Below are 25,727 nucleotides of genomic sequence, written 5' to 3'. Positions count from 1 at the left end.
TTTTTTTTTTTTTTTTTTTTAGTTTTGGATAGACTGGACTGGACCTGTCAGGTTTTAATTGCTATCTGTGCCCCTGTTAGTGAGATTCATCCTATTAGTCCTGTTTACCATTATCATTGAAAGTGAAGGTAAAACAAAATCTTGGGTTGTCCCCAGAACAGGAATAAATGGAAAATCTCCCAATGGGGGCATTGGTTCTGGAGCCCCTGATGACACCCCAGGATTCCCTCACTTTAGAGGAATTTCCTCTCACTTTCTTTTTTAGTTATTGGACAAGAAGTGAGGGAAAATCTCCTCAACGGGACGCAGATGGCAAAAATAAATTTGACAGGGGTTATTACCCTCCAAAATGAAAAAAAAAAAAAAAAATAATTTTGCCTTGAGATCTATTTTAAAGGCATATTTCACCTTTTGCAAACAATTAATAAATTCATCCACATCGAATACATTTTTGTTTTATTATTTTTATTATTTTTCCACATGTGAGCCTAAAAAGCTAAACCTAACAATCAATGAATTGCATGCTCTGGCTCCAGCCACCATAATATAACTACACTCAATTTTTGCTGCAGGGACCTATGCATGTCTCAGGCCCCTGTCTATCTGAAGTGTCCCTCATTCTCAGGTTCTAAAGTTGGGAGGTATGAAATATTATTATAAACACTTTTTGCTGGGTTGCCAAAACTAAATCTAAACTAATGTGTTTGCAGTGGAAAACATAGCAAAATGTATTTCGTTTAGGTTCATTTTAAGTGTACCTCTGAGCCTGATGTTGTATTAAAACATTTATGAAGCTAAAGTTTTTTGTTTTTTTAATAATAAACATGTACTTTCCTGCTCTGTGCAAAATACTGCACAGAGCATCCCTGAACCCTTTCTTCTGAGGTTCCTGTCCAGCGCTCCAAGCTCCTCCTGTTCTCAGTGCACCACCATAGAAAGCTGCTTCCTATGGTGCAACATCTACGGGCTTGCTCCTGAGCCAGGGTAAGTTCATCTATAGACATGCACATCGCGGCTCAACCCCACCCCCTGCTGTCTGGTCACAGGATTTGATTTACAGCAGTAGGAGCCAGTGTTGGGGGACAGAGAAAAACAAAAGTAGCTAGAGTTTGAAATAGATAACCTTAACAAGCAAATGAAGCCAGTGGGTATGTCAGTCAATTGATACTAAATAAAGAAACTATTAAAATCTTGCATTTGTTTAAAACACTGTTTTATTAACCCCCAGCGTTGTTTTTTTTAAAAAGTTAAGTAAATTAATATATACCATAAACTCATAAAACTCTTACAAGATGACACAGATCTTGGATGAGTTTCGATCTGCTTGACTATTTTCTTCTGGGTATTCATTCTCTATGCAGATGGGCTCAAATTCATGCTGTGAGTTTTTCAAAGTCAGGCTTCTCGGTTGGCATATGTTTGTTCTTTCATCTATGGCTCTCTCCATCTTCTGCTGTAAAATCCTTCTGGATTTAATGAGTTCCTCTGTTAGGAAAAAAATGTCTTCCTCTTTTTTCACATTTTCCCTGTGAAGTTCTGCTATCTCCTCCTTTAAGTACTCAATGGTTGTCTCGGCTTCCCAAAGCTGAAGGGTAAACATAACATTATGTCTCGTTAGGATGTAATAATTCATGCCCTAGTTTACACTGTTCTGTATGAGTTCAGAGGTAAGACTACAAGACACAGTACTTGGGTACAAAGCCTGAAAAGAAGTTACATTATTTTTAATACAACAGCAGGAAAAAAGGAGTGACATAAAGACAAAACTATGGAACACATGCAAATAGCTGGTGTATAATAACATCTTTGACCTACTGTAAAACAAGGGGATATATATATATATATATATATATATATATATATATATATATCTTTTTTTTATTTATTTTTTCATAATTTCAGATTAATTGAAAGCAACAAATATATATCCTTTACCATGCGTAGCTTAACTACCCTGTCTGCTTAAGGTCAATCAATAATCAATCGTAGTTGTAGTGTGGGTAGAGCCAGGACCCTAACTGAAGCACTTAGCCAATCTCAGTTGTAATTCGAGAGTTGGTGACCTCTCAAATGGAGTCCTAGAAAATTTTGATCAGTAGGGCCCATTCACCTCTATGCCAGATAGTGCTAAACTTACAAGACAGTACAAAAAGTAAACCTAATATACATAATGTTGTAATGAATTACAATTAATCAGTTTTTCGTTCACTGTAGTAAAAGATTTCTGATTGACAGATTAGACACCTCCGTACATCATATCTTGCCCTACTAAATGAGTTCCTGTGCTGGCAACCTTAGCTGATGTTAGCTAAAGAATCTTGAATGACTGATGTGGATTATGGGATGATTTAGAAACTCATAACACTTACTCTGTGACCCAGTTTAATAGAGCCAACTCTTAGTTCTTCCATTTGTTCCAGCTTGTAGTGACATTGAGTAAGAAGGTCAATCAGAAATAAATGATGGGCTTCTTCATCATTGTTGGTTTTTTCCACTGTAGACTCTGGGAACTTGCAATCACTTTCATCAGAGCTAGAAGAGGAGTCATTATTGCATTCCAATCCTGGTTTATCCAGAGCAAGTTGGTGACTGTTGTATTTCAGCTTCAGATCAAGTAGTCTGAGGTTCTTCAGAGTCTTTTTAAGTGGGAGATAAATTCGGGTATTACTATGTGACGGTTTCATCTCTTCTGGGAGATGTGAAATTGTATGATCAACATCCAACTGTGTATCATTTAAATTAGATGGAAGCTCTTCCTCGCACTGAAGCTCTTCCTCGCAGTGAAACTCTCCTCCACCACCCGTCCAATATGTGGCAGTCTTTTCATTACACATTTTGGGTTCTTCAATGAAATGTTTTTGTTCCTCATCTTTCCTTTCTGTGCTCACATAGACATTTTCAGAAATGACAAAGTCTTGCCCTGTAGTATCAAGATTCATCATCTCCCTCATCTTCAATTCAAGTGAACTTTCAAATATTTGACTTCCTTCAGTCTGAAAACTTTGACTTTCAACCTCCTGGTCAGTAACTACTTCATCATCTCTTATGAAAAGTTGTGGGGGGCTGTATCCATGTATTAACACATCCCCATCCACGTGACTTTCTGTGCTCCCTTCCCACAGCACAACTGAGCTTTCCATCTTGGATAAAGTATGTTTCCTAACCTGAAAAACAAAAAAATATTTGTGTATAAAAATGTACAGACATACTGTACTGTATACTGGGAAATGTGCAAGCATGCTTAAACTATGTTTGGTTTTATTATTATTGTTAGTGTCTTTTCTTTCTTGCAGACCTTTAAATACTGTAAGGCGGTATACTTACAACTCTTTTTTTGTTATTCCATGACTGGGCATTAGTCCTACTCACACTTGGAATTGGAGATAAATGATGTGCGTGCAATTACACAATAGTCTGTTGGTGGAGCACTAACAATTATAATAAAAGGAGGTTTCATGGGTTGAACATTTTACTAAATCTTAAGGTTTGTGCCACCTTTCCTAATTGGAGATACAATGAAAGTTTTCCTTCTTGGTATCTAGAAGCTTAAAGAATATGTTACCCCAACATTTCATATTCCTGATATGCGTCTGGTATCCCCTGGGCTCTATCTGACTTTTTCCATCGGAAATCCTGACGGAAAAAGTTTGAGAGCCAGATCTAAAATTTTCCGACAACAAAATCCGATCTGACTTTTTCTGATCATTTGTAGAGAATTCCCGAAGGACAAAGTGCCAGGCATGCTCAGATTAAAATTACTAGACCAAAGCTATTGGCTACTAGCCTCTACTTAGTCCCGTCGTACACAACGAATGTCACCTCGTTCCGAACGATCGGATTTTCCGACAACTTTGTCCGACCGTGTGTATGCAAGACAAGTTTGGCACAAAGTCCGTCGGAAAAAATCTGATTTGTACAAGGCATTATGCAGCTGAGAACAGAGATTATATAATCACCTATAAAAAAATAAAGGTTTTTATCATGTTTTTCATGTATACACAATATTGCAATATTGCAGCCAGAAGTGCAATTTATTCAGCTTAAAGTGGATGTAAATCTGATTCATGAAATTTAACCTAGGCACATATATCTGTAGCTTTTTCTTATCGCTCTCCAAAGCCCTAAGTCCTGTGTCTTTCTGCTGCTCGGTTTTTCTGTTATCAGCTTGATAACTTCTGACAAGTTCTCCAACAACCGTGATAAAATCAGCCTGAAATTTGTATCGGGGTGGATGCTATAAATAGATTAGCAGAGAGCTGGTCTATTCACAGCACATTCCTTCCTCTGCCTATGTGAAGAGGGGGTGTGTGTCCAATCAGCGGTCACACAGTGTATGCCAATAATCCACACCCACAGGTGAACAGGAATAAAAAATCTCTAACACCATGTGCACTTTCTAAAGAATATAGCAAGCTGAAGACAGCAGATATACATGTAAAACTTATGTAGGGAGATTTGTTTCATACCCTGGTGCCGTCATTGTGATATTAAACTCTGGCCAACTATAGTACTAGACCAGAGTTGGGTGTTGCTACCTAGATCCCCTTGGTGTTTTGAAGATTTTCCTTCCTCTTTAAAAATGCCCAAGCTTAGTGTGCCTATGACCCTGCCTGTGTTTTCAGCTTATCTTTATGGATAAGTAGTCCTCTTTGGAATCTCCGCTGTTCCCCATACTGGGTAACCCACGTTTCACTCCAGGTCTTTGAGAAGGAGCTTTGCTACACCGGGAGCTTGGCCCTCATTACAGGCCCTCATGGACCATATTGACCCTTTTCGCCTAGATTTTTGGAGAGCATTGCAATTACATTTTATAAAGACCTTTTCTGCCCCTGGCAACTTCTGCCGCAACCTGACTACACTTGAAGAGTACTGCTCTGGGGGTGAACCATTCCCTAATGCCCTTTCATCAATGTACACTCTATTGATCACACTGCCTGACAACTTTCTGTTATCCTACTTAGCAAAATGGGAATCAGACCTGGATAGAACATTCTCAAAGGCACAACGTTCCAATATAACCTGATTTGCCCTTAAATCCTCACTCTGCACGGTGTGCAGGAAAACTATTTCACGATCCTTCCGCTCTGTTACCACACCCCTCCTCTTCTTCATAAGTGCTTCTCAAGCACCTCTGCTCTTTGCTGGTGGTGTCAGGAGAAACATGGGACGCTATTACATATCTTCTGGTCTTTTCCGAAGCTGGATCTCGTATTTTTCTTGTTGCACGCTTACTCAATCCCCGCCAGGGTCTATAAAAAAAGAAAAACAATTTTCCGCCACCTTCTGAACCCAGCTAAGTTTTTCATTCCCCTCTCCTGAAAACACAGCCTCCAACAATTGGGCTGTGGTTGAGGAGGGATGAGGAGTTGAACCTGATGGAGGACCTGGTTTTGACCGCCCAGCAAAAACAAGAGGCTTACATGCACACCTGGACATTATGGAACATGTTTATCTATTCTGAGGAAGGGAAGGCTCTTGTCAAGGTGACTTATACTGGTTGATGATGCCCGTACATCTTACAGCAGACTGTCTGACTCAACTACTTCTGTTTTCTACTCTCTAGATTTTTTAAAGAAACTGGACAGTTTTCTACTATATATTGCGCTCACTGGGAAGTAACCCTATTTTGGGGTTACCTTAAAATGACATTCCAATAGGCCAGTTTGCTACCTCTAGGGGATGTTCTCTCCCGCTCCCTTTATAAGCTCTGGTTTTCATTGAGGCTGTTATGTATTGTAATTTACTGTTGTTGGATCTTTTGTACACTTCCTATCGTGTATATGTATGTCTATTTGGAAGCTGCCTTTCTTTCTTAAATAAAAAAAAAAAATTGTGTTTCCTGTTGAGAGGCTGGGGAGGAGCCATGCTGGGAGCTCATACTTAAATGCCCAGGTGTGGGGGCACACTCTCTAAAGCTGAGACACAGACATGAGAGGTAAGCACATAGCCAAAGCATAAAACATTACTGTATATTCATGACAGTACCCCCCTCTTACGAGGCCTCCTCCTCCCCCCACTTGGAACCAGGCTTAGAGGGGAACTTCAAATGAAACCTCCTCAGAAGACGAGGCACAAAAGACATCAGATGCAGGAATCCAAGACTTCTCCTCAGGACCAAAACGTTTCCAATCCATGAGATATTGAAGAACACCTTTACAGAAGTGAGAATCCAAAATTTTACTAACCTCGTACTCTTGATCATCCTCAGAGACCGGAGCTGATATAGGGAGAGGACGAGAGAACTTATTGAGAACTAAAGGTTTCACAAGGGGTGCATTTAAATAGTTTGAAATCTTGAGGCTTTTAGGGATCAGGAGTTTAAAATAAACAGGATTCAGCTTAGAAATGACAGTGTAAGGACCAATGAATCTTGGGGTAAATTTCAGAGAAGGAATCCGGAGTCTGATGTTTTTGGTGGAAAGCCAGACTTTGTCTTTTGGCTGTAGAGGAGGTGGCTTACACCTGCGACGGTCAGCAAAACCCATAAATTTGTTAGTAGCTGTCTGGAGGGAATCATGAACATCAATCCAAATGGATTTGAATGATTCCTGAATGCTAGCCAAAGCTGGGATGTCAGGAGAACAGGTGATAGGAAGAGGGAGCTGAGGATGTCTTTCATAAACTGTGACAAAGGGTGTCTTCTGAGAACTGTCGTTAACATGATTTTTGTGAGAGAACTCTGCCCACGGGAGTAGTGATAACCAATCATCATGATGAGCCAAGGCTAAAGTACAGAGAAAGACCTTTAACTCCTGATTAACCCTCTCAGTCTGGCCATTAGATTGGGGATGGTAAGAAGAGGTAAAATCCAAGGTAATGTCGAGGGATTTGCAAAAGGCTCTCCAAAACCGAGAAGTAGACTGCACACCCCTATCGGAAACAACATGGGAAGGAACACCATGAAGGCGGAAAATCTCTTGTACAAAAAACAGGGGTGGACTCCTCGTCCAAAGTGTCAAATGACCTAAAGAGAGCATCAGCCTGACCATTCCAGGAACCTGGTTTGTACGTACTCATGAATTTAAAAAGGGAAAAGAAGAGACTCCACCTGGCCTGTCTGGGGTTCAGACGTTTAGCATTCTGTAGGTATTGTAGATTCTTGTGATCAGTAAAGATCGTTATGGAGTGAGGGGAACCTTCCAAGAGATGACGCCACTCCTCCAATGCCAATTTAATTGTGAGAAGTTCCCGATCACCAATGGCATGATTTCTCTTCTACCTTTCTGAGATCCATGCGAAGACCCAAACTAGAAACAAAACATCCCAGAAACAGGACCTCAGAACATTCAAAGGAGCATTTCTCCATCTTGGCATAGAGATTATTCTCTCTAAGGCGCTGAAGTACGGTGCGGACATGGTTTCTGTGAGCAAGCAGATTTTTGTAAAAGATGAGAATGTCATCCAGATAGATGACAACAAACTGGTACAGTAGATCCCTAAGATTTGATTGACAAATTCTGGAACACAGCTGGAGCATTACACAAACCAAAAGGCATAACCAGGTATTCGTAATGCCTGTCCCTAGTGTTAAAAGCAGTCTTCCATTCGTCCCCTTCCTGTATTCAAATGAGATTGTATGCACCTCTGAGATCCAGCTTGGTGAAAATGGAAGCCCCCCTTCAACCTGTCGAATAGCTCAGATATTAGACATACTCAGATATGGCCTGGGTCTCTGGAATGGACAGAGGGTAGGTACAACCCCTGGGCAGGGTTGCTCCAGGGACAAGGTCAATAGCACAGTCAAAATATCTGTGGGAAGGAAGCACCTCAGCAGACTTCTTACATAGCACATCCTGATATTCGCTGTATGCCACGGGAAGATCAGACGATACGGATGTGGTAGCAATAGGAAGTCTCCCCTTTGGGGCCACCTTGAGAAGACAGGACAAGAAATACGAAGGACCCCAAGCCAGGATCTGCCCAGAGACCCAGTCCACATGTGTAGAGTGGAGCTGTAGCCAAGGAAGGCCCAATACAATGGGGGGGCCTCCTGGTGGAGTATCCCTACCGACATCCTAATTGGTAGTGTCTGGAAACGGATAGGGCCCCTTGGGAGCACAGTGCCATCAATTGCCGAGACTACCAGTGGTGTAGCAAGGGGAGAAAGGGTAAGCTTCATAGAAGAAGCAGTTCTCCAGTTCATAAAATTGCCGGCAGCCCCAGAGTCCAGATATGCTAGGACCGATTGGAGAGAAGTGCCTACATGGAGGAACACCAGAAGAAGAAGGCGAGATGGCGATGTTTCTGGGTCCAATACTCCACTTTTTAAATGTATTAGACCCTAGCATTTCCCGGATGAAGTGAGCAGGAGTCACGAAAATGACCCTTGCCCCCACAATAAAGACACAAGCCCAAAGTTCTGCGTCTAGCACGTTCTTCGGGGGTTAGTCTGACCAGCCCAGCTGCATAGGTTCCTCAGCAGGCAGAGGATGCTCCACAGGGCGACGGGGAAAGAGTTCAGGCCTAGACTCTTTAATAAGGTTAAAATTCCTGCTCACATTTGTCAAATCAAAAAACAGCATGAAAGCAGACAGACAGAGCCTAGGGAAACATCCGTCCCACAGGATGGCAGCGGGTGACGCCACGAGCTATGCTCATGCTGTTTTTAGATTTGACAAGTGTGAGTAGGAATTTTAACCTTATTAAAGCTGGTTATCTTTACAAGCAGAGAGCACTTAGATTTTCTTCTATTTTGTATGTGCCGCAGGATTGCCTAGAGTTTGTCACCTGCTGCTTTGGCCGTTTTCACCCTTAAAGGGGACATGTGCTTTTGACCACTTGTTGACTGAGGGGTCCATATGATCAGGTGAGTGCACAAGCATCTCACAGGTGTCAACTATTTCTGTGTTACGGTTTTCTGTTTTTTTCTGGACCTCTTTGTTTCCTCACATGGAGGATCTGTGTTGCTGATGTTCGGATTCTGCTGTTATTCTTCCCTATCTGATGGACTTTTCTTTTGTGCTCTTACAATTGTTTTTTTGCACTAAACTTTATTCAACTTTTATGCAGAACGAGAAAGGATATCCACTCCTGGTGGAGTACCCCTACAGACATCTTGACAAGGAGGGTCTGGAAGCAGATAGGCTCCCCCAGGAGGAACAGTGCAATCAATCGTCGAGACCACCAGCGGAGTGGTGAGAGGCGAAAGAGGAATTTTCATGAAAGACACAGTTCCCCAGTCCATGAAATTGCCAGCGGTTCAGGACTCCAGGTAGGCCGAGACCGCATAAGGGGAAGCATTGGCATGGAAGAGCACAGAAAGAAGGAGACAGGATAATGAAGGTGATATTCCTGGGCCCAATACACCACCTCCCAGATTAGAACCGAGTGTTTCCCAGATGGAGAGAGCATGTGTCTTGAAAATTACCTTTGCCCCCACAGTACAGACACAAGCCCAAATTTCTGTGCCTAGCACGTTCTTCAAGTCCAGGCAAGCTGCATGGTTTCCATGGCTGGCAAGGGATGCTCCACACATTGAGGAGACTGGCGTCTTTTTTTTCTGGGGTCCTCTCCTGGAAGCGAATAACGATCTGATTGCACAGGGAGATGTTATCGTTCAGACCAGAGGGAATGGTTCTTCCTGCCAATTCATCCTTCACTCTGTCAGAGTGGCCTTGTAAAAAGGTTGAAACTAAGGCCTCATTATTCCAGCTCAGCTCAGCAGTTAAAATGTGAAAGTGAAGGGTATACTGTCCCACCGAAGAAGACTCTTGGTGGAGACGTAATAGAAAGGGCACTGCCCACTGAAGCGACACAAGCCTTATTGGTCAGGAGGGAAATAATATAGGCTACCTTTACCCGATCAGAGGGAAATTTTTGAGTCTGGAGTTCAAAATGGATGGTGCACTGACTGAGGAACCCCCTGCAGGCCTTGGAGTCACCAGAGAAACGAGAAAGAGCTGGTAGATGCAATGCATTTGTGGTGGCGACCGTAAGCAGAATAGGTACAACGATTGAGGTTGTTGAACCTGGGATACAAAACAGGCCTGAAGCTGTTCAAAGCGAGGGGCCAAATCTTGCAGGAATTGCATCACTTGGGTCTGATTAGACTCCTGTGTCTCGAATCTGTGAACTATGCCCTACAGCTGATCAACGTCAGGTAGCGGCACATCTGCCATGTCCATGGCCAAACAAACTGTCAGGTCATTTGAGGCCAGGTGACAGATGCACACCACTGGTGTTAGGAGAGCACCGATAGGGCTGTGGACCATTCGGCTGACTGCTGGGGATGGAGCTCTGGTTGGTTCAGGAAAGCAGCTCCACCTAAACAACGACATGGACCAAACAGGAAGCTAGAGCGTAAGATTCCCCAGGGTGTGGAATCTCAGAGCCAGCAGGTTTTCACCAGAGCCTCTGATGGGGAGGATGGATTTGGCTGCAGCTGACTCCAGGTTGTGGCCCCCAGGGTCTCTCAGCTCATGCTCACGGACTGGCTCTGGTGGACAGAGTAGAAGCAGCAGTTCAGGGTTAAACACAGGATAGTCAGGAGAAGAAGCCAAAGTCAGGGCAACTATCAGACAGGGATGGTCAGGAAGGCACGCCAAGGTCGGGGTCACTAGCAGTCAGGAATGGTCAGAAGGACATGCCAAGGTTGGTCCTCGGAAGCCAGAGATAAACATACAGCAGGACTCAACACCAGAAGCCTAATCACAACTTTGCTTGGCAAGGCTGGCTTGCAGTGTGCAGGGTTAAATAGTGTTTCCTGTTGAGAGCCATGCTGAGAGCTCATACTTAAACACCCAGATGTGGGGGCATGCTCTCTAAGGCTGAAACACAGACCTGAGAGGTAAGCAGATAGATCATAAAAAATTCAGATTCATGACAGATTCTCGGAGGTACATTGAAATTAGTACACAAACTTACAACTTTTAAGTTTGTGTACTAATTTCAATGTACCTCCCAGTACCAATAGGATCTCCTGAGGAAGCTAACAGCGAAAACGCATAGTGATCCATTGGTGCTGGGCTGTGATCCCATTGGCAGGCCTTCAGATAGAAGATTACTGTTATGACAGCATACTCTATAATTCTCAGGCCACCTGTAAAGGTTTCCTTGTTCAGCCTTCTGGTCGTATAAGGGAGAATATACACGCTGTCACAGATCAACTGTGGAGCTGATCTGTGTCTTACAATTACTGCTGTGGTTCGGCTGGCACCTGTTGTTCCACTATCTTGTGATCAGCTCTGCTGCACTCTGTAGCTATGGGTGTCGCCAGCTCCATCTGTTGCTTAATTATATCATTCCTTATTGCTACTTCCTGTCCAGCCCTCCATGTGCTTCTCTATTTAGATTCCTTCCAGCTTGAGCAACGCTTGTTTCAGAGCGCCTTCGTGCAACCTGCTTTAATCTGATCTCTTGTGAACTGATCTCTTGTGTACCGACTCGGCTTGTCCTGATTATATTGTCTGCAGCCCGCCCTGACCTTGGCTCGCTATCCGGCTCTACTTTGCTTCATCCATCCTTGTCTGACTGTGTCTTCTGGTACTCCCCTAGCGAGCAGGTTGAACGCGGGGGTCGTGACCTGGGGTCAGCACACAGCTAAGTTCAAACCCTCGTGAGGGGGTCCCTGGCAGAATACCGACTGGCCCTTAGACTTCACGCCTTGGGGGATCCCGTGTCACCTGCTTGCCTGTGGGCTCACTGTAGTAGTACCGTGACAGTTTGCTCAAGCCATGAGCTTCTCTGACAGTCCGCCACTGACAGAGGATCAAAAGCAACATCTACTTCAGAGACTTATCTCCCAGCAAGAGTAAACAATTTTGGTTCTACAGGATCTAGCCTCCCATCTGGATCGTCTGCAATTTGCTGCAACTTCCGCTCCTTCAGTTCCTGCTTCTGCTTCAGCTGCTCCCATGTTACCGCCTACACCTGGCTATCCCTGCCTGCATCTTCCACCGCCATCTCGTTTTTATGGTGACCCTAAGGCTTGTTGGGGCTTTATTAATCAGTGTTCCATCCACTTTGTACTTTCCAGCCATCATTTTCCAACTAATAGCACCAAAGTCGCATATATCATATCTCTCCTTGCCGATAATGCTCTAGCTTGGGCCTCCCCACTCTGGGAATCACATGATTCTATCACCTCCGACCTCCAGTCCTTTTTGGATGCATTACGGAAAACTTTTGATGAGCACGGCAGAGTGTCTTCAGCTGCTGAAATGACAGTCAGCCAATATGCAGTTCAATTCCAAACACTGGCCGCTGAACTCAAATGGAATAAGGAGGCCCTTACTTCTACCTTCTGGCAAGGCCTGAGTGTGTAAATGATGAACTCACTGGACACACCATTCCTACATTGGATGATTTAATCACATTGAGAATTCAAATAGACATTCTTTTTCAGGAGCGGGCCCTGGAGAAATCCAGATCCAGTCATCCCCCTGCTGGCCTTCCAGCACAGGTAATCCAAAGACCTGTGGAATCCTCTCTGTCTTCAACCTCTCACACGTTGGAAGAACCTATGCAGCTTGGGCGAACTCGCCTCACTCCAGAGGAACGTGCCCGGCACATGGGATTGGGCTTGTGGCAATAAAGGACATCTTTTGAACTCCTGTCCAGTCCATCTGGGACTCCAGGGTCTGGGTCACTCAGAGGGAGGTGATCTAGACCGATCCTTTAATTTTGTCCGCATCCCTCGTTTCACCCTTCCCATGGCTATCCACTGAGCTCAAAATGCCTATCAACTCTCTGCATACATGGACTCTGGATCCGCCGGGAATTTCATTGAACAATTTTTGGCTTGCGAGTTGGGCATTGCCTTTGTTGCCTTGACTATACCCCTCTCTGTGACCGCAGTAGAGGGTTCCTTCTTGCCAATGAGCCCCATCCGGTTTAAAACCCATCCTATTGTGTTACGCATTGGGGTTTTGCATTAGGAGGAAATCTCTTTCCTAATACTGCCTCCAGTCCCATCATCCTGGGCCTTCCATGGTTGCAGAAACACTCCCCGCATCTTGACTGAAACTCTGGACAAGTATTGGCTTGGGGCCCTCAGTGTCAGCAACAATGTATTTCCAGGGTACTACCACCTCCTTCCATTCCTCTGGCTGAGACCTCCACAACTCCCATGGTTGCCTTCCGAATATCAGTCCTTTCAAGATGTTTTCTGCAAAAAGTCAGCTGATCACCTTCCTCCTCACAGACATTATGACTGCTCTATTGATCTCTTACCAGGGACCTCTCCTCCCCGAGGCTGAGTCTACCCTCTATCCCAGAGACACAAGCCATGTCTGAATACATTTCGGAAATCCTGCAAAAGGGTTTCATCGGGAAATCTAACTCAAATACTTTCGTCTTCATGGGATGCCTTCACATATCTTCTCTGACAGAGGAGTACAATTTGCTGCTCGGTTTTGGAGAGCCTTGGTCAGCTCCCTTGGGATTTAATTAGATTTTTCATCTGACTTTCATCTCCAGTCCAATGGGCAAACGGAACATGTCAATAAAAATTTAGAATGTGTTCTCCGTGCCTTCATCTCAGCCCACCAACATGACTGGGTGGACCCTTTTCCCTGGGCAGAGTTTGCCTTAAACCATCACTCCAATGCCAGTTCTGGATAATCTCCCTTCTTCACTGTTTACGGGCAGCATCCATCTGTTCCCTTTCCTGTTTCCATTTCTCCTCTTGTACCAGCAACAGCTGAAACCCAAAAGTCCTTCAACTCAATCTGGAAAGAAGTCTCTGAGAATCTTCATTTAGCTGCTTCCAGACATAAAACGGCAACAGATCGTCATCGCCGTCCTGCTCCTAAGCTCCTGCCTGGTGATAGTTTGGCTCTCTACTAAGCACATCCGACTCCAGGTGCCCTCAATGAAATTCGCCCCTCGCTTCATTGGTCCATTTCCTATTCTCCGTCAGATCAATCCAGTTGCTTTCAAGCTCTGTCTGTCCTCTCATCTCAGGATACCCAACGCCTTCCATGTCTCCCTGCTCAGGACACTGGTCCTCAATCGCTTCTCTTGCCCTTTTTCTCACCCCGCTCCTGTTGCTGAAACCATAGATCAGTACGAGATTAAAGAAATATTGGGCTCCAAATACTCCCAATGGCTCTATCTGATTGATTGAAAGGGCTAGGGTCCAGAGGAGAGGTTTTGGGTTCCTGCCACTGATGTCACAGCCCCACGCTTGGTGACCAGATTCCATCGGAAATTTCCCTCCAAGCCAGCCCCCAGACATGTAGGGGGACCTCGTAAGCGTGGGGGGGGGGGGGGGGTACTGTCACAGATCAGCTGCGGAGCTGATCTATGTCTTACCTTTACCTGTGGGTCCACTAGCTTGTGTTCAGCTCATCTGCACTCTGCAGCTATGGGTGTCACCGGCTCCACCTGTTGTTTAATTATATCATTCCTTCCTGCTACTTCCTGTCCAGCCCTCCATGTGCTTCTCTATTTAAATTCCTTCCAGATCAGCTTCTGGTTGCTTGAGCAACACTTGTTTCAGAGCCCCCTTTGTGTAACCTGCTTTAACCTGACCTCTCGTGAACTGATCTATTGTGTACCGACTCGGCTTGTCCTGATTACGTTGTCTGCAGCCCACCCTGACCTTGGCACGCTATCCTGCTCTCCTTTGCTTCATCCAGCCATCCATCCTTGTCTGACTGTGTCTTCTGGTACTCCCCTAGCGAGCAGGGTGAACCCAGGGTTCGTGACCTGGAGTCAGCACGTAGCTAAGCCCAAACCCACGTGAGGGGGTCCCTGGCAGAATACCGACTGACCCTTTGACTTCACGAACTGGGGGATCCCGTGTCACCTGCTCGCCTGTGGGCTCACTGTAGTAGTACAGTGACACACACTATGGCATACCCATATAATCACCTTTTGAAGCATGTTTTTATTATGTTATTTAATAAATTTTGATATTTTATTATACCTTTGAGTAATTTTCCTTCCCTACTGTGATTATAGTGGCAGCCTTTAAAGTCCGCTTTTCCATTTTCTTTCTGATCCTGTTTATATAACAAACATGTACAGTACACTCAGAACTTTCTCATAATATGAAATAAGGTAGTATGATCAACTGAATATTATACTGATCTTCCTACCTGATTTTAGCTATGCATATTAAAAGGATGAATATTACAGGGCTGTATAGGAAGCATACTGGCTTGTAGTATACAAGGAAGGCAGGCCAATCACGACATTAATCAGATGCATATCTAGTGTTTGAAAATCCCTCCCTTCACATAGTTGGGTGATGAAACAAAACTAGATCTGTAATACAATGTGGTAAACACTTTGAAATCACTATGGTTTTAAGTGAAAATGTTATGTTGGGACCTGTTTGTTGTAGATGTTGCTGGGGCCAACTTAGTTCCAGCTAGTTGTTGAATATGCCATTTTATGCAGCAAGTCTTTAAGTCTTTAGCCTCATCCAATCTAATGAGGACCTCCAATGTCAAAGATAGCTGACATCCTTCAATACATAGTGGGTTGTGAGGCATAGTGGGTGCAAAGATGGTGAAAATCATTAAGCCCCAGATACTTCTTGGATGTAAAAGAGGTTTTATTTCTCTTAACAGTCCTTTTTGTATTTTTGGGGGAAAGAGAGTTAGGGCCAGGACACTCCTAAGTAATTAGCAGACTCCATGACCTCAATAGGAGGACAACCATGCAGGGACAGGCCACAGAAAGGTGCCACATCTGCACATGCACCAATGCTGTCTCCTATGGCAACAGTCTTTAACAGTTCCTAACTCAAACGTAACAGTTCCTTCAGCTTCACTGCAACTGCTTTTTGTAGTTCTTCAACACTGAGCTCCCGGTCATTGGACCCACTAATTCACTGACTCTGGATGCCTTAAGTTCCTCTAATCTTTGTGGTGGTATGTCCCTCAAGCATCTCCCACGCTTCCCTGCTGGGTCCCTAGGTTGGCACTCCAGATACTTCTCAAGCTTCACCCCACTGACTGTCTCGGTCCCTGGCTTGACACACACAAGGCTGCTCTGCAAGCGTCACCTCTGCTGGTTGGGTCCCTGACTTAATGACCACCTGAAGTTTCCCGATTCTCCAACGTGCCCATTTGGTGAGAATGCTGCTCCAGTACTTGCTTCAGTTATTCCCTGTGGTCCCTGGTAAACGTGGTTGGTCCCTTAGTGGCAACAGCTCCCCTTCTACCTCTGACCACGACAGGTTCTTTATATATATGACATATATACGTATTTACATGGATGTATGACACACATCCATCCAGACAGCTGTCCAGGTGGCACAGAACGTTGATCATCTGACTTCACCCACATATATATAGGTGCTCCCAGCAGGCCAAGGGATTCAAGAAAACCCCTGCCCATTGGCTGAAATACCCCATATACCTGTAACCTGACCTTGTGTTGCCCTCCTCTATCTAGTACCACCAAGTTTCTGGCCACCTAGTGGTCTAAAAGTGCAATAAGGCCAAACTTAGGAAGAAATCAATAGATCTCTATCAATCGACCAAGATGACTACTCTTGGCAAGTCAATTTGTGAGGAGCTCCCTGACCTAACCCCAGGGTGCTACACATGTCTCCTGTTTCCATTGCTGGGATGGAAAACACATGACAACAACAGAATATAGAGATTCCCCAAGGACCGGCCAGCCTCAGGATAAATTGTCTTTGGGGCACTACACACACCACCATAAACATGAATCAAAGAAGAAGGAAGATCCTGGCTTGTTGGTGGAAGCGCTAGCAGTACGAAAAGGTTCCCTTAGCTTTTCAATTAATTATATTCCGGTGGTGTCAAAAGATTGATCAGATCTGGTGATTATCAGCTTATGTCTTTGAGTAATGCCGCGTACACACGATCGGAATTCTCCATCGGGGCTTTTTCTGACGGAATTCCGACAGAATTCGGCTCAAGCTGTCTTGCCTACACACGGTCACATCAAATTCCGATCATTTATAACGCAGTGACGTACAACGCGTACAACGTGACTAGAAAAAGGAAGTTCAATAGCCAGTAGCCAATAGCTTCTGTCTCGTAGTTGAATCTAAGCATGCGTGATTTTTGGCGTGTCGGAATTGCATACACACGATCGGAATTACCGGGAAAATTGAGAACAGGCTATAAATTTTTGGCTGGCGGAAATTCGGACAGCTAAATTCCGATGGAGCATACACACGGTCGCATTTTCCGATGAAAAGCTCTCATCTGTCTTTTTCTGTCCGGAATTCCGATCGTGTGTACGTGGCATTAGAGTCATAGAGGCTTTCCAGCAACAAACCTAGACAAGATGCTAAGCGCTCACCCTTGGTGTATAGAGGCTGGAATTAGAGAACTGCACAGGGCAGGGCATAAAAGTGTCTCTGGTTTTCTCTTGCTCCACAGAAGGAAGATTCTGGCTTGTTGGAGAAAGCGCTAGCAGTACAAAAAGGTTCCCTTAGCTTTTCAATTAATTATATTCCGGTGGTGTCAAGAGATTGATCAGATCTGGTGATTATCAGCTTATGTCTTTAAATTAGAGTCATAGAGGCTTTCCAGCAACAAACCTAAACAGGATACAAAGCGCTCACCCTTGGTGTATAGAGGCTGGCATTAGAGAACTGCACAGGGCAGGGCATAAAAGTGTCTCTGGTTTTGTGCTGCTCCACATAAGAGGCACAGACATTGTGGATAATTTCCACTCCAGTGGGTTAGCAGAGAAAAGTAAAGAAAAATCAAAACTTTCACCGTCGCTACTAAATAACCCCCCCCCCCCCCCCAACCCCTCCGCAAAAAACATATATTGGCTTCAGTTCCACTTACAAAGATACAGCTAAAGTAAGGTTGGTACACCACATTCTAGCTTTTGATCAGTGATAGGTTCAGTTTTTACAGTCAGTGAACCACATGTCAAATTTGGCTGATGGATAATTGTGTAGCCAAGCCACAATCTCCTTTTTAGATCTTCACTCAACTGAGCTGCCAGTCCTTTACTAGACTTGCTGATCCATTGCCACTGAATCCCCTGAGCTCTTTTCACTCAGTATCTTCCTCAAGCATTATCCCAGCCTCCCTGCTGGGCCCCTAGCTTGACACTCACAGATACTCCTCAAGCATCACCCCACTGGCCTGCTTGGTCCCTGGCTTGGCATACAATATTGCTCTGCAAGCGTCACCTCCACTGGCTGGGTCCCTGGCTTGACATCTGCTGAAGTTTCCCAATTCTTCACCGTCTCCAGTTGGTGAGAATACTGCTCTGGTACTTGCTTCAGCAACTCACAGTGGCCCCTGGTAGAAAGGTGGATGATCCCTTTGTGGCAACAGCTCCCCCTCTTCTTCTGACCACAGGTCAGGTTCTCCGGCTGGTAGAACCGTTCCTTCTGGTTGGACTGCAAGCCGCAATCCCAACCCTACGCTCCCCTCTTACTTCTGGATAGGCCCTCACACAGCCTGGCATACAGATGCCCCTGGGATAGGCCTCAGGCTCTGGCCTAGCAGCCTGGGGTAGTACAACATGTGTTTTCCCAGACAGCCGTCCAGGTCACTCCAGAATCCTGATCACCTGACCTCACCCAAATAAATAGGCTCTCCCAGCAGGCCAAGGGACCCAAGAAAATCCCTGCCCATTGACTGAGACATCCCATCTAGTCCTAATCTGTCCTTGCAATGCCCTTGTCTTATCTAATGCCACCAGATACCTGGTCATCTAGTGACAGAAGAGAGAAGTGCAGCAATTGCAGAATTAGGGTGAAATCAACTGACCTACTATCAGGTATATTTACTAGCAACCCTGCCTAAACATCAGAGTGCTACAATTGTATACTACAAGAAACAAAAAGATTTCTTCTATTCTCTCACACCACAATAAACGTGAAGTTTTGACTGTTATGGGAATCAGTGAATGTACCTAACAAATGTAGCGCTGACATCCTTGCCTATTGATATGGTTATGCATGCTTTAATGTAATGTATATGAACATTACTGTGGTTTTGTACCAGAGCCATCTAGTGACCAAACATGGGTAACTCACCTGTTGATTATTACCTCAGAACAACCTAAAGACTTGTATAGGAAGTGACTGTTTGGATTCTGAAGGTTGATCTTGTTACCCAGGAGTCCGTGTGACCTACCCATGAACACTCTCTTACGCAGTGCATGCTGGGTAGGGGATAAAGGGGACCCGAACAGCCAGTTTAGGTCTCTTGGGACCACGCTGCCTGCCTGTGCGGATCTGTGGAGAGGTTTCTGGGAGACAGTGGCCAACGGTCATCGCAGAATGCCAGCCTGTTTGTTTGTGAGGTGACCTGAAGGAGCCTGAAAGACGGTAGCCGGAATGAGAAGGTCCAAAGACACTCAGCGGAGAATCGGAGAACCGGATTGATTCAGCGGAGCGATACAGAGCGTCTGGCCCAGCTGATGGAAAGGCAAGCTACAGTCACAGGACCAAAGCGATCACGCAGAACTCTGATCCAGTTGGTGAGCGGGTTGCGGCCCACCGTTTGTTAACTTTTGCACGCAGTTAGACTCACATACAGGCCACACTGGAACCTGTAGTTCCACGAAGGCACAGCAGAGCAACTGACACTGAGCAGGCTTGAGGCCTATCTACCTTGGCGCCTCAGCGTTTGTAAATAAGTTACTGGAGTTACATCAGGAGCACTTCAGCTTAATCCTCCGTGAAATTTGGATTACAAATACAAAGGAGTGACTTTAGCTAGCGAAGAAAAGAAGACCTCGGATAAAATTACTTTAAGTGAGGCCTCACGTATAGCATTTAAAGCTGGGGGAGATCCCAGGTTTATACATATATTTACATTTTGCATTGCATTATATTAAAATATATTGTGCTGTCGTCCTACATTGGGATGACAGCACAATTCCTGTAATCAACTGTGTAAATATTTTGCAGTAAAGATATTTCTGGTTAAGTATCCAGCTGTGTGGCGCACTGTTTCTTCCCACCAGGTGAAGCCAGTGGATCCTGAGGGTATAATACAGGTACTTTTCATTGTTTTATATTGTACTGTATTACATTGCACCACAGCTGTGCCAAGGGGATTGAGTCAAGTTAGTGGGGTTTCTTGGTAGAGTGCAGGCCCAATCTAACCAGCAGCTCCTTCGGGGGTTAGTGCTACACAAATAATATAAATTGTCAAATTGCCAGTGAACATTTTTTGTAAAACTAAAAGTTCAGAGGTTTAGTTGAATGTTTTTATTCTGGGAAACAGGTTTAGTAACATTACTTACCTTAATGTAATGTATCCCACTGATTACACTATAGTGTGGTAATGTTCCCTGCAGTGGTGACGGGTCCTCTTCACATTTCTGCCCTGAGGTTAATTTCCTTGACTTTAACATTGCAGCTCATTGATTGCCACCTGCTCATTTCTGTCCTGTTCTCTTTTCAGAAAAGTCCTTGCATTGGTTTCACGGAATGTGATACATTCTGAGAATGAGAGAGGGACGGATGAATGACAGAATCCCCTCCTCCACTCGCAAAACGTGTTGCATCCTGTAAAAAAAAAAGCCAGGACTTTTCTGAATAGAGGAGAGGACACAAAGAGGTCAGTGGTCATTGGGACTTTGTCAATTTTAAAGCGAGGAAAGTTAACCCCCACAGGGTCAGAAGTTTAGTGCCTGCAAAGAGAACCTGTCATCACTGCAGGGAATATTTCTACACTAATGAGCAGTCAGCAGAACATGGGATACACTTTGTTGGAGGTGAGTTATGTGACTGAACCTTTAACAGCTATAACAGCTGTTCTCTACTCTCTCAACCTGCTATGGGCATTACATTTTGGGTTGTCATTCTTTGATATTAAAATCTTTTATTTGATGTGAACATTGCAGCATGAGAAGTAAAGCTTTGTTCACACCTAATTTCAGGCAGTTTTCAGGTGTTTTAGCACTAAACATAGCACCTGTAAAGCGCCTGAAAACTGCCTCTCAAGCCACCCCAGTGTGAAAGCCAGAGGGCTTTCACACTGGGGCAGTGCGCTTGCAGGATGGGAAAAAAAGTCCTGCAAGCAGCATCTGGGGCGGTGTATTCACAGCTCCCACATCGCCCCTGCCCATTGGAATGAATGGGCACCACTCCGGAAGCGCCGCATCTCGGGAGCTTTTAACTCATTTTTCTTCACTTTTCTTCTTGGGGGTTATAATGGCCCTGCTACCGCCCAAAAAGCATCACCAAAGTTTCGCTATAGCAGTGTTAAAGTGCCGCAAAAATGAACAGGACTTTACCGCTAATGCTGGCTCCACCCCAGTGTGAAAGTAGCCATTTACATGTACATGTAAAATGCATGGTAAGTGTGAACTAAAAATCCTTGCATTTTATTTTTTATTTTTTTGCAAAGTTTACTAGAAAGGGTGTATAGCAGTATGCAGAGGGTTCATTCAGAATTTGATAAGCTATTGGGATATGAGCACATGTATATTGCACTTCTTTTGTGTGATCTTCACATGTAGAGCAGCCTACTGAAATTAATGGGCTGAGCTAAATGTGATACACTAAAATGTGCAAAAACAAGCACATGGTCGCACTTGCATAAGTGTGAATGAAGCCAAAAGAAGCACATGCACCTTTTTCCAAGTTTAACTGCAGCACCAAGGGCGTAGATAAGGGGGGGTCAGGGGTGTTCAAACCCCCCAGAGCATCCTGGCAAAATGCACAGACAGTGTCCCTGCTGTTTAGCCTCAGCATCAGCACAGTAGAAGCAATCAGAGTTTTGGAGTGCAACAGCCAGCCCCCTTCTATTGTGCCCCACCACCTCAGTTTAATAAGGGTTCCCCCTGAAAAGTATAAAATTACTGCGATGTCTCAGATGCCGTCAAATTGAAAGTGCAGGGTTGAGGGAACTCCTAGACTCCTCCTCAAGGCATCATATGACACAGCTGAAGGGAGACTGGGGATACAAAAGTTTTCCTACTTCTGTGCCGTGTTGAATCTGAGGTCTGGTAAGTGTGGAAGCATCAATTTTCTGTTTTGGGAAGGAGGAAGTGAGAATTCCAGCCTGGGAGAGTTTCTTTTGGTGGGGGGTTAAGGAAATGGGGTGGGTTTGCTTTTGGAGAAGGGGGAGTTTCTTGTAGAGAAGTTTACAGGGGGTGGTTAATGGCAGGGATTTGCTTCTGAGCGAGAGTTTGGATGAAGGGAGATTTTCTTCATAATTAGGAATCTTTGCTGGGGGAGAGGTTGTTGACTATGGGAGATATTTTTGCTTTGGGGGGGTCGGTTTAGAGAACGGGGTGTTTAATTTTTGGGCGGATTTTTGAGGGAGGGAGATATTTTACAGTGGGAATCTTGGGGAGGGAGGGTTCATAGGAGGGAAAGGGGGATTTTTTTCCTTTAAAAGAGATGTTTTTCTTAAACTATACTTACCCAGGTGGATGGAGCATTGATCCAATGTTGCATCTGTCCCCAGCTGCTTCTAGGACAAACAACAGAGCGACCAAAGACCGCTGATCACTCAGTTCTCAGCCTTCAGTGAGCAAAGAGTGGTGACTGTCAGTCCCTGGCTCTGGCTCCCCCAAGTTCACTGGAATGCCAGGCTGTGAAGGGGGCAGGAGAGGCTGGCTAGCTGCTGCTCCAGGCATCTAGATGAATCCTGACTTTAAAGTTAGGATCTTTCCACAGCCTGGACCTGCTGAGTGATGTCAGCTGACAGCGGGCTATAGCTGGCTGTCAGCTAAAGATGGGTCACAAAAGTACAGAACGAACTGCACTCCGCTCCAGAAGAAGTACAACCAATCGGTATGCCGTCCCTTTAGAATGCATGCACCAGTGACGTCACAGCTGCTTGCCATGTGAATATCTCCTAAACACCACAAGTTTAGGAGATATTCACTGTACCTACAGGTAAGCGTTATTATAGGCTTACTTGTAGGTACAAGTTCAGAAACTGGGTTTACTACAGTTTAAGACTGAATAATAGCCAACCATATTGACCAGGTGCAAAGGGCACCATCCTGTGGTAGGGAGTGCACAATATTTTTTTTTGATCTCTTAAAACATTTCATAAAATTTCTTAGGACACAGTTTTTTAAGGTTTAAATAAATCACTGAATGTACTGCCTACCGCAATATTTTACCCCTTGCACCTGCTCAACAGTAAGGTTAGCTAAAATCCAGTCTTGGATCTCATTCATACATCCTACATGACCATGGTGCAGCAAGTCAACTGCAAATACCTGCACTTGGCATCTCAGATGTTCAAATAACTGCTCAGCCTGCACACCTGAGTGATGGGCTAAAAAGAGCCAAGGCTGTCTGCTGCTGTAAACATGTATCCTCATGTATCTGCACATCCAGTGCCCTTGGATAAAATCTCTCTGCATCCAGGGTTAGAAATTTGTCCCTAACAGCAGGAAACCACTGTGACCCACGGTTTGCTAGTGTGTCGCTCAGGCTCAATTGATGTGGGGAGTAAAGTAGATGATACCAAATGTGCTGCAGGATTTCCGGCGAGGGATGGAGCTCATCCCAGCTCTTGTAGTCACTAGGGAGGAAGAGAAGAGAGAAAAAAAATCCCTGGTACCGCACATCCATGAAGTCCTATGGTAATGTAGTAGTGATGGGAGAGACTACCTCAACCTGGGTTCCCAACAGGCCACACCCCAATCTGTTTTGCTTTGTCCCCCAGAGCTTAAACATGGGGACCACTGGATGTGCAGATACATGTTAACAGCAGTGGCTCTTTTCAGCCCATCACTTAGGTGAACAGGCAGAGCAGCTGACAAAAATTGGAACATCTGGGACCCTGGCTGTAGGTATTCATGGTATATGTGCCATTCCATGACCATTTAGAACATATGAATGAGATCTAAAGCCTGGTACACACGGTAAGTTTTTTTTAGTTCAACCCAGCGGGCTGAACAAAAAAAAACGAGGGAGCTTAGGAGAAGCTCGCTGTACACTACCGCACCATAACTGCGTGCATTGCATTCTACTCAGTCGAATGGGGATAATTTTTGCTGCGCTGCATTGCAAAGCCTCATGGCTCCACTCTACTATCACATGTTTTTACCATACCTCCTCCAACATTAAAGTGTAAATGATGCCTTTAAGTTTGAAAGACCTGAACACCCCCCAGGAACATTTTTTTATCTACGACCCTGTGCAGCACAATGCATAGGTGTGAATAGAAAATAATAGGATTAGTCTTGTTGTGCATTGTCAATTGACGGTGGAGTGCTTTAAATTGCACAGGTGAAAATGGGGCCTAAAACTTCCTCCCTTCACTCTGTAATAAATTACGCAGGAGAAAGTAAAAAAAATCAGCAGTTTGTCCTAGAATGACCCTTTAACAAAAACAATTTGAGAGAGAATATTAGTAATTGGGAGACGGCAGGTACATCAGAAAATTGGTTGACCTTTATTTCAATGACATCCTTTGAGTTATGTAAATTATAGTTCGTATTACAGAAGCAAGTTTTCACATCTATTCATAGCACAATCATTTACAATAAGATAGAGACTTACCTGAAATTTCCTGTACAATGTCTGCAGACAAAGCGCTGTCACTGCCTTCTGGCCATCTGTTCTCCTGTAGCTCTACAATGGTGATGTGACGGAGCCTCTCACATAACACTGATCACCTTACACTTTCTACACTCTGCAAACAGAGACGCCACATGAAACGATCCAGAAACCGTTAACTCTTTCAGCTCTAAGCGCAATCAATATGATGTTTAACCACTTACAGACCGGACCATTTTTCTGGTCAAAGACCAGATCACTTTTTGCGATTCGGCACTACATAGTTTTAACTGACAATTGTGTGGTTGTGCGACGTGGCTCCCAAACAAAATTGACGTCCTTTTTTCCCGACAAATAGAGCTTTCTTTTGGTGGTATTTGATCAACCTCTGTTTTTATTTTTTGCGCTATAAACAAAAATAGAGCGACAATTTAGAAAAAAACACATTATTTTTTACTTTTTGTTATAATAAATATGCCCCAAAAATATATATAAAAAATGTTTTCTCTCAGTTTAGGCCGATATGTATTCTTCTACATATTTTTGGTAAAAAAAATCGCAATAAGCGATTATTGATTGGCTTGCGCAAAAGTTATAGCGTTTACAAAATAGGGATAGTTTTATGGCATTTTTATTAATCGTTTTTTATTATTTTTTTTTTACTAGTAATGGCGGCGATCAGCGATTTTTATTGTGACTGCGACATTATGGCGGACACATCGGACATTTTTGACACATTTTTGGGACCATTGTCAGTTATACAGCAATCACTGCTATATAAATGCAGTGATTCCTGTGTAAATGACACTGGCAGTGAAGGGGTTAACCAGTGGGTGGCAGTGTAGGGATTAAGTGCTCCTAGGGGGGGGTTACTAATTGTGGGGGGTTGGGCTTTCATTTAGTGAACACTGATCTCTGCTCCAATCACATGGAGCAGAGATCAGCATCACTAGTTGCTAGGCAGAATGGAGAAATGCTGTTTACAACGGCATTTCTCCAATCAGCCGTCCCGCGAGATGAACGAGGGTATACCCGTGGCAATCGAGTCCGCGGGACGCGCTCGCGATGGCAGGGCGGCACTGAAGATTGGACGTGCCTGTACGTCAATATGCCTGTCCGTGCCATTCTGCCGACCACGGAGTGCGCTGGTCGGAAACCGGTTAAAGAAAATAAATGCATTTTTGTCATAATCATGGTATGACGTGGTGTGATTCAATACGTTACAAGCAAGTCACCCTAAAGTGGAAATAAAGGCAATTTTTGCCTCTTGCTGATCATACAGTGTAGGGAATCGCCGGCTGTAAAAGAAGATATCTGAATGATGCCTGTAGCTGTAGGCATCATTCAG

The 25,727-nt window shown here is 44.4% G+C and overlaps 1 protein-coding gene across 1 annotated transcript; it reads right to left on the bottom strand.

The window, feature by feature from the left end:
• Positions 1 to 1,229: 1,229 nt before the first annotated feature.
• Positions 1,230 to 24,470, bottom strand: LOC143926975 (uncharacterized). Its single transcript, XM_077450992.1, has 3 exons — positions 24,383 to 24,470; positions 2,370 to 3,164; positions 1,230 to 1,585 (listed from the first exon to the last, which is right to left on the bottom strand). Exons 2-3 carry the CDS (start codon positions 3,138 to 3,140, stop codon positions 1,286 to 1,288), a joined length of 1,071 nt encoding a protein of 356 aa, XP_077307118.1. The 5' UTR covers positions 3,141 to 3,164; positions 24,383 to 24,470; the 3' UTR covers positions 1,230 to 1,285.
• Positions 24,471 to 25,727: the final 1,257 nt, after the last annotated feature.

Source organism: Lithobates pipiens, unplaced genomic scaffold (genome assembly GCF_037356315.1).
Source record: "Lithobates pipiens isolate NorthernLeopardFrog02 unplaced genomic scaffold, aLitPip1_a1.2 Scaffold_23, whole genome shotgun sequence".
NCBI lineage: Eukaryota > Metazoa > Chordata > Amphibia > Anura > Ranidae > Lithobates > Lithobates pipiens.
Note: the sequence above shows the minus strand (reverse complement) of the source record. Positions and strands in the feature narration are given on the sequence as shown.

Excerpts from the sequence above, each read along its gene's own strand:
- LOC143926975 (XM_077450992.1), bottom strand. The coding sequence starts at position 3,140 with ATGGAAAGCTCAGTTGTGCTGTGGGAAGGGAGCACAGAAAGTCACGTG. Across the intron at positions 1,586-2,369 it reads CTATTAAACTGGGTCACAGA|CTTTGGGAAGCCGAGACAAC; the intron begins GTAAGTGTTATG and ends TTTACCCTTCAG.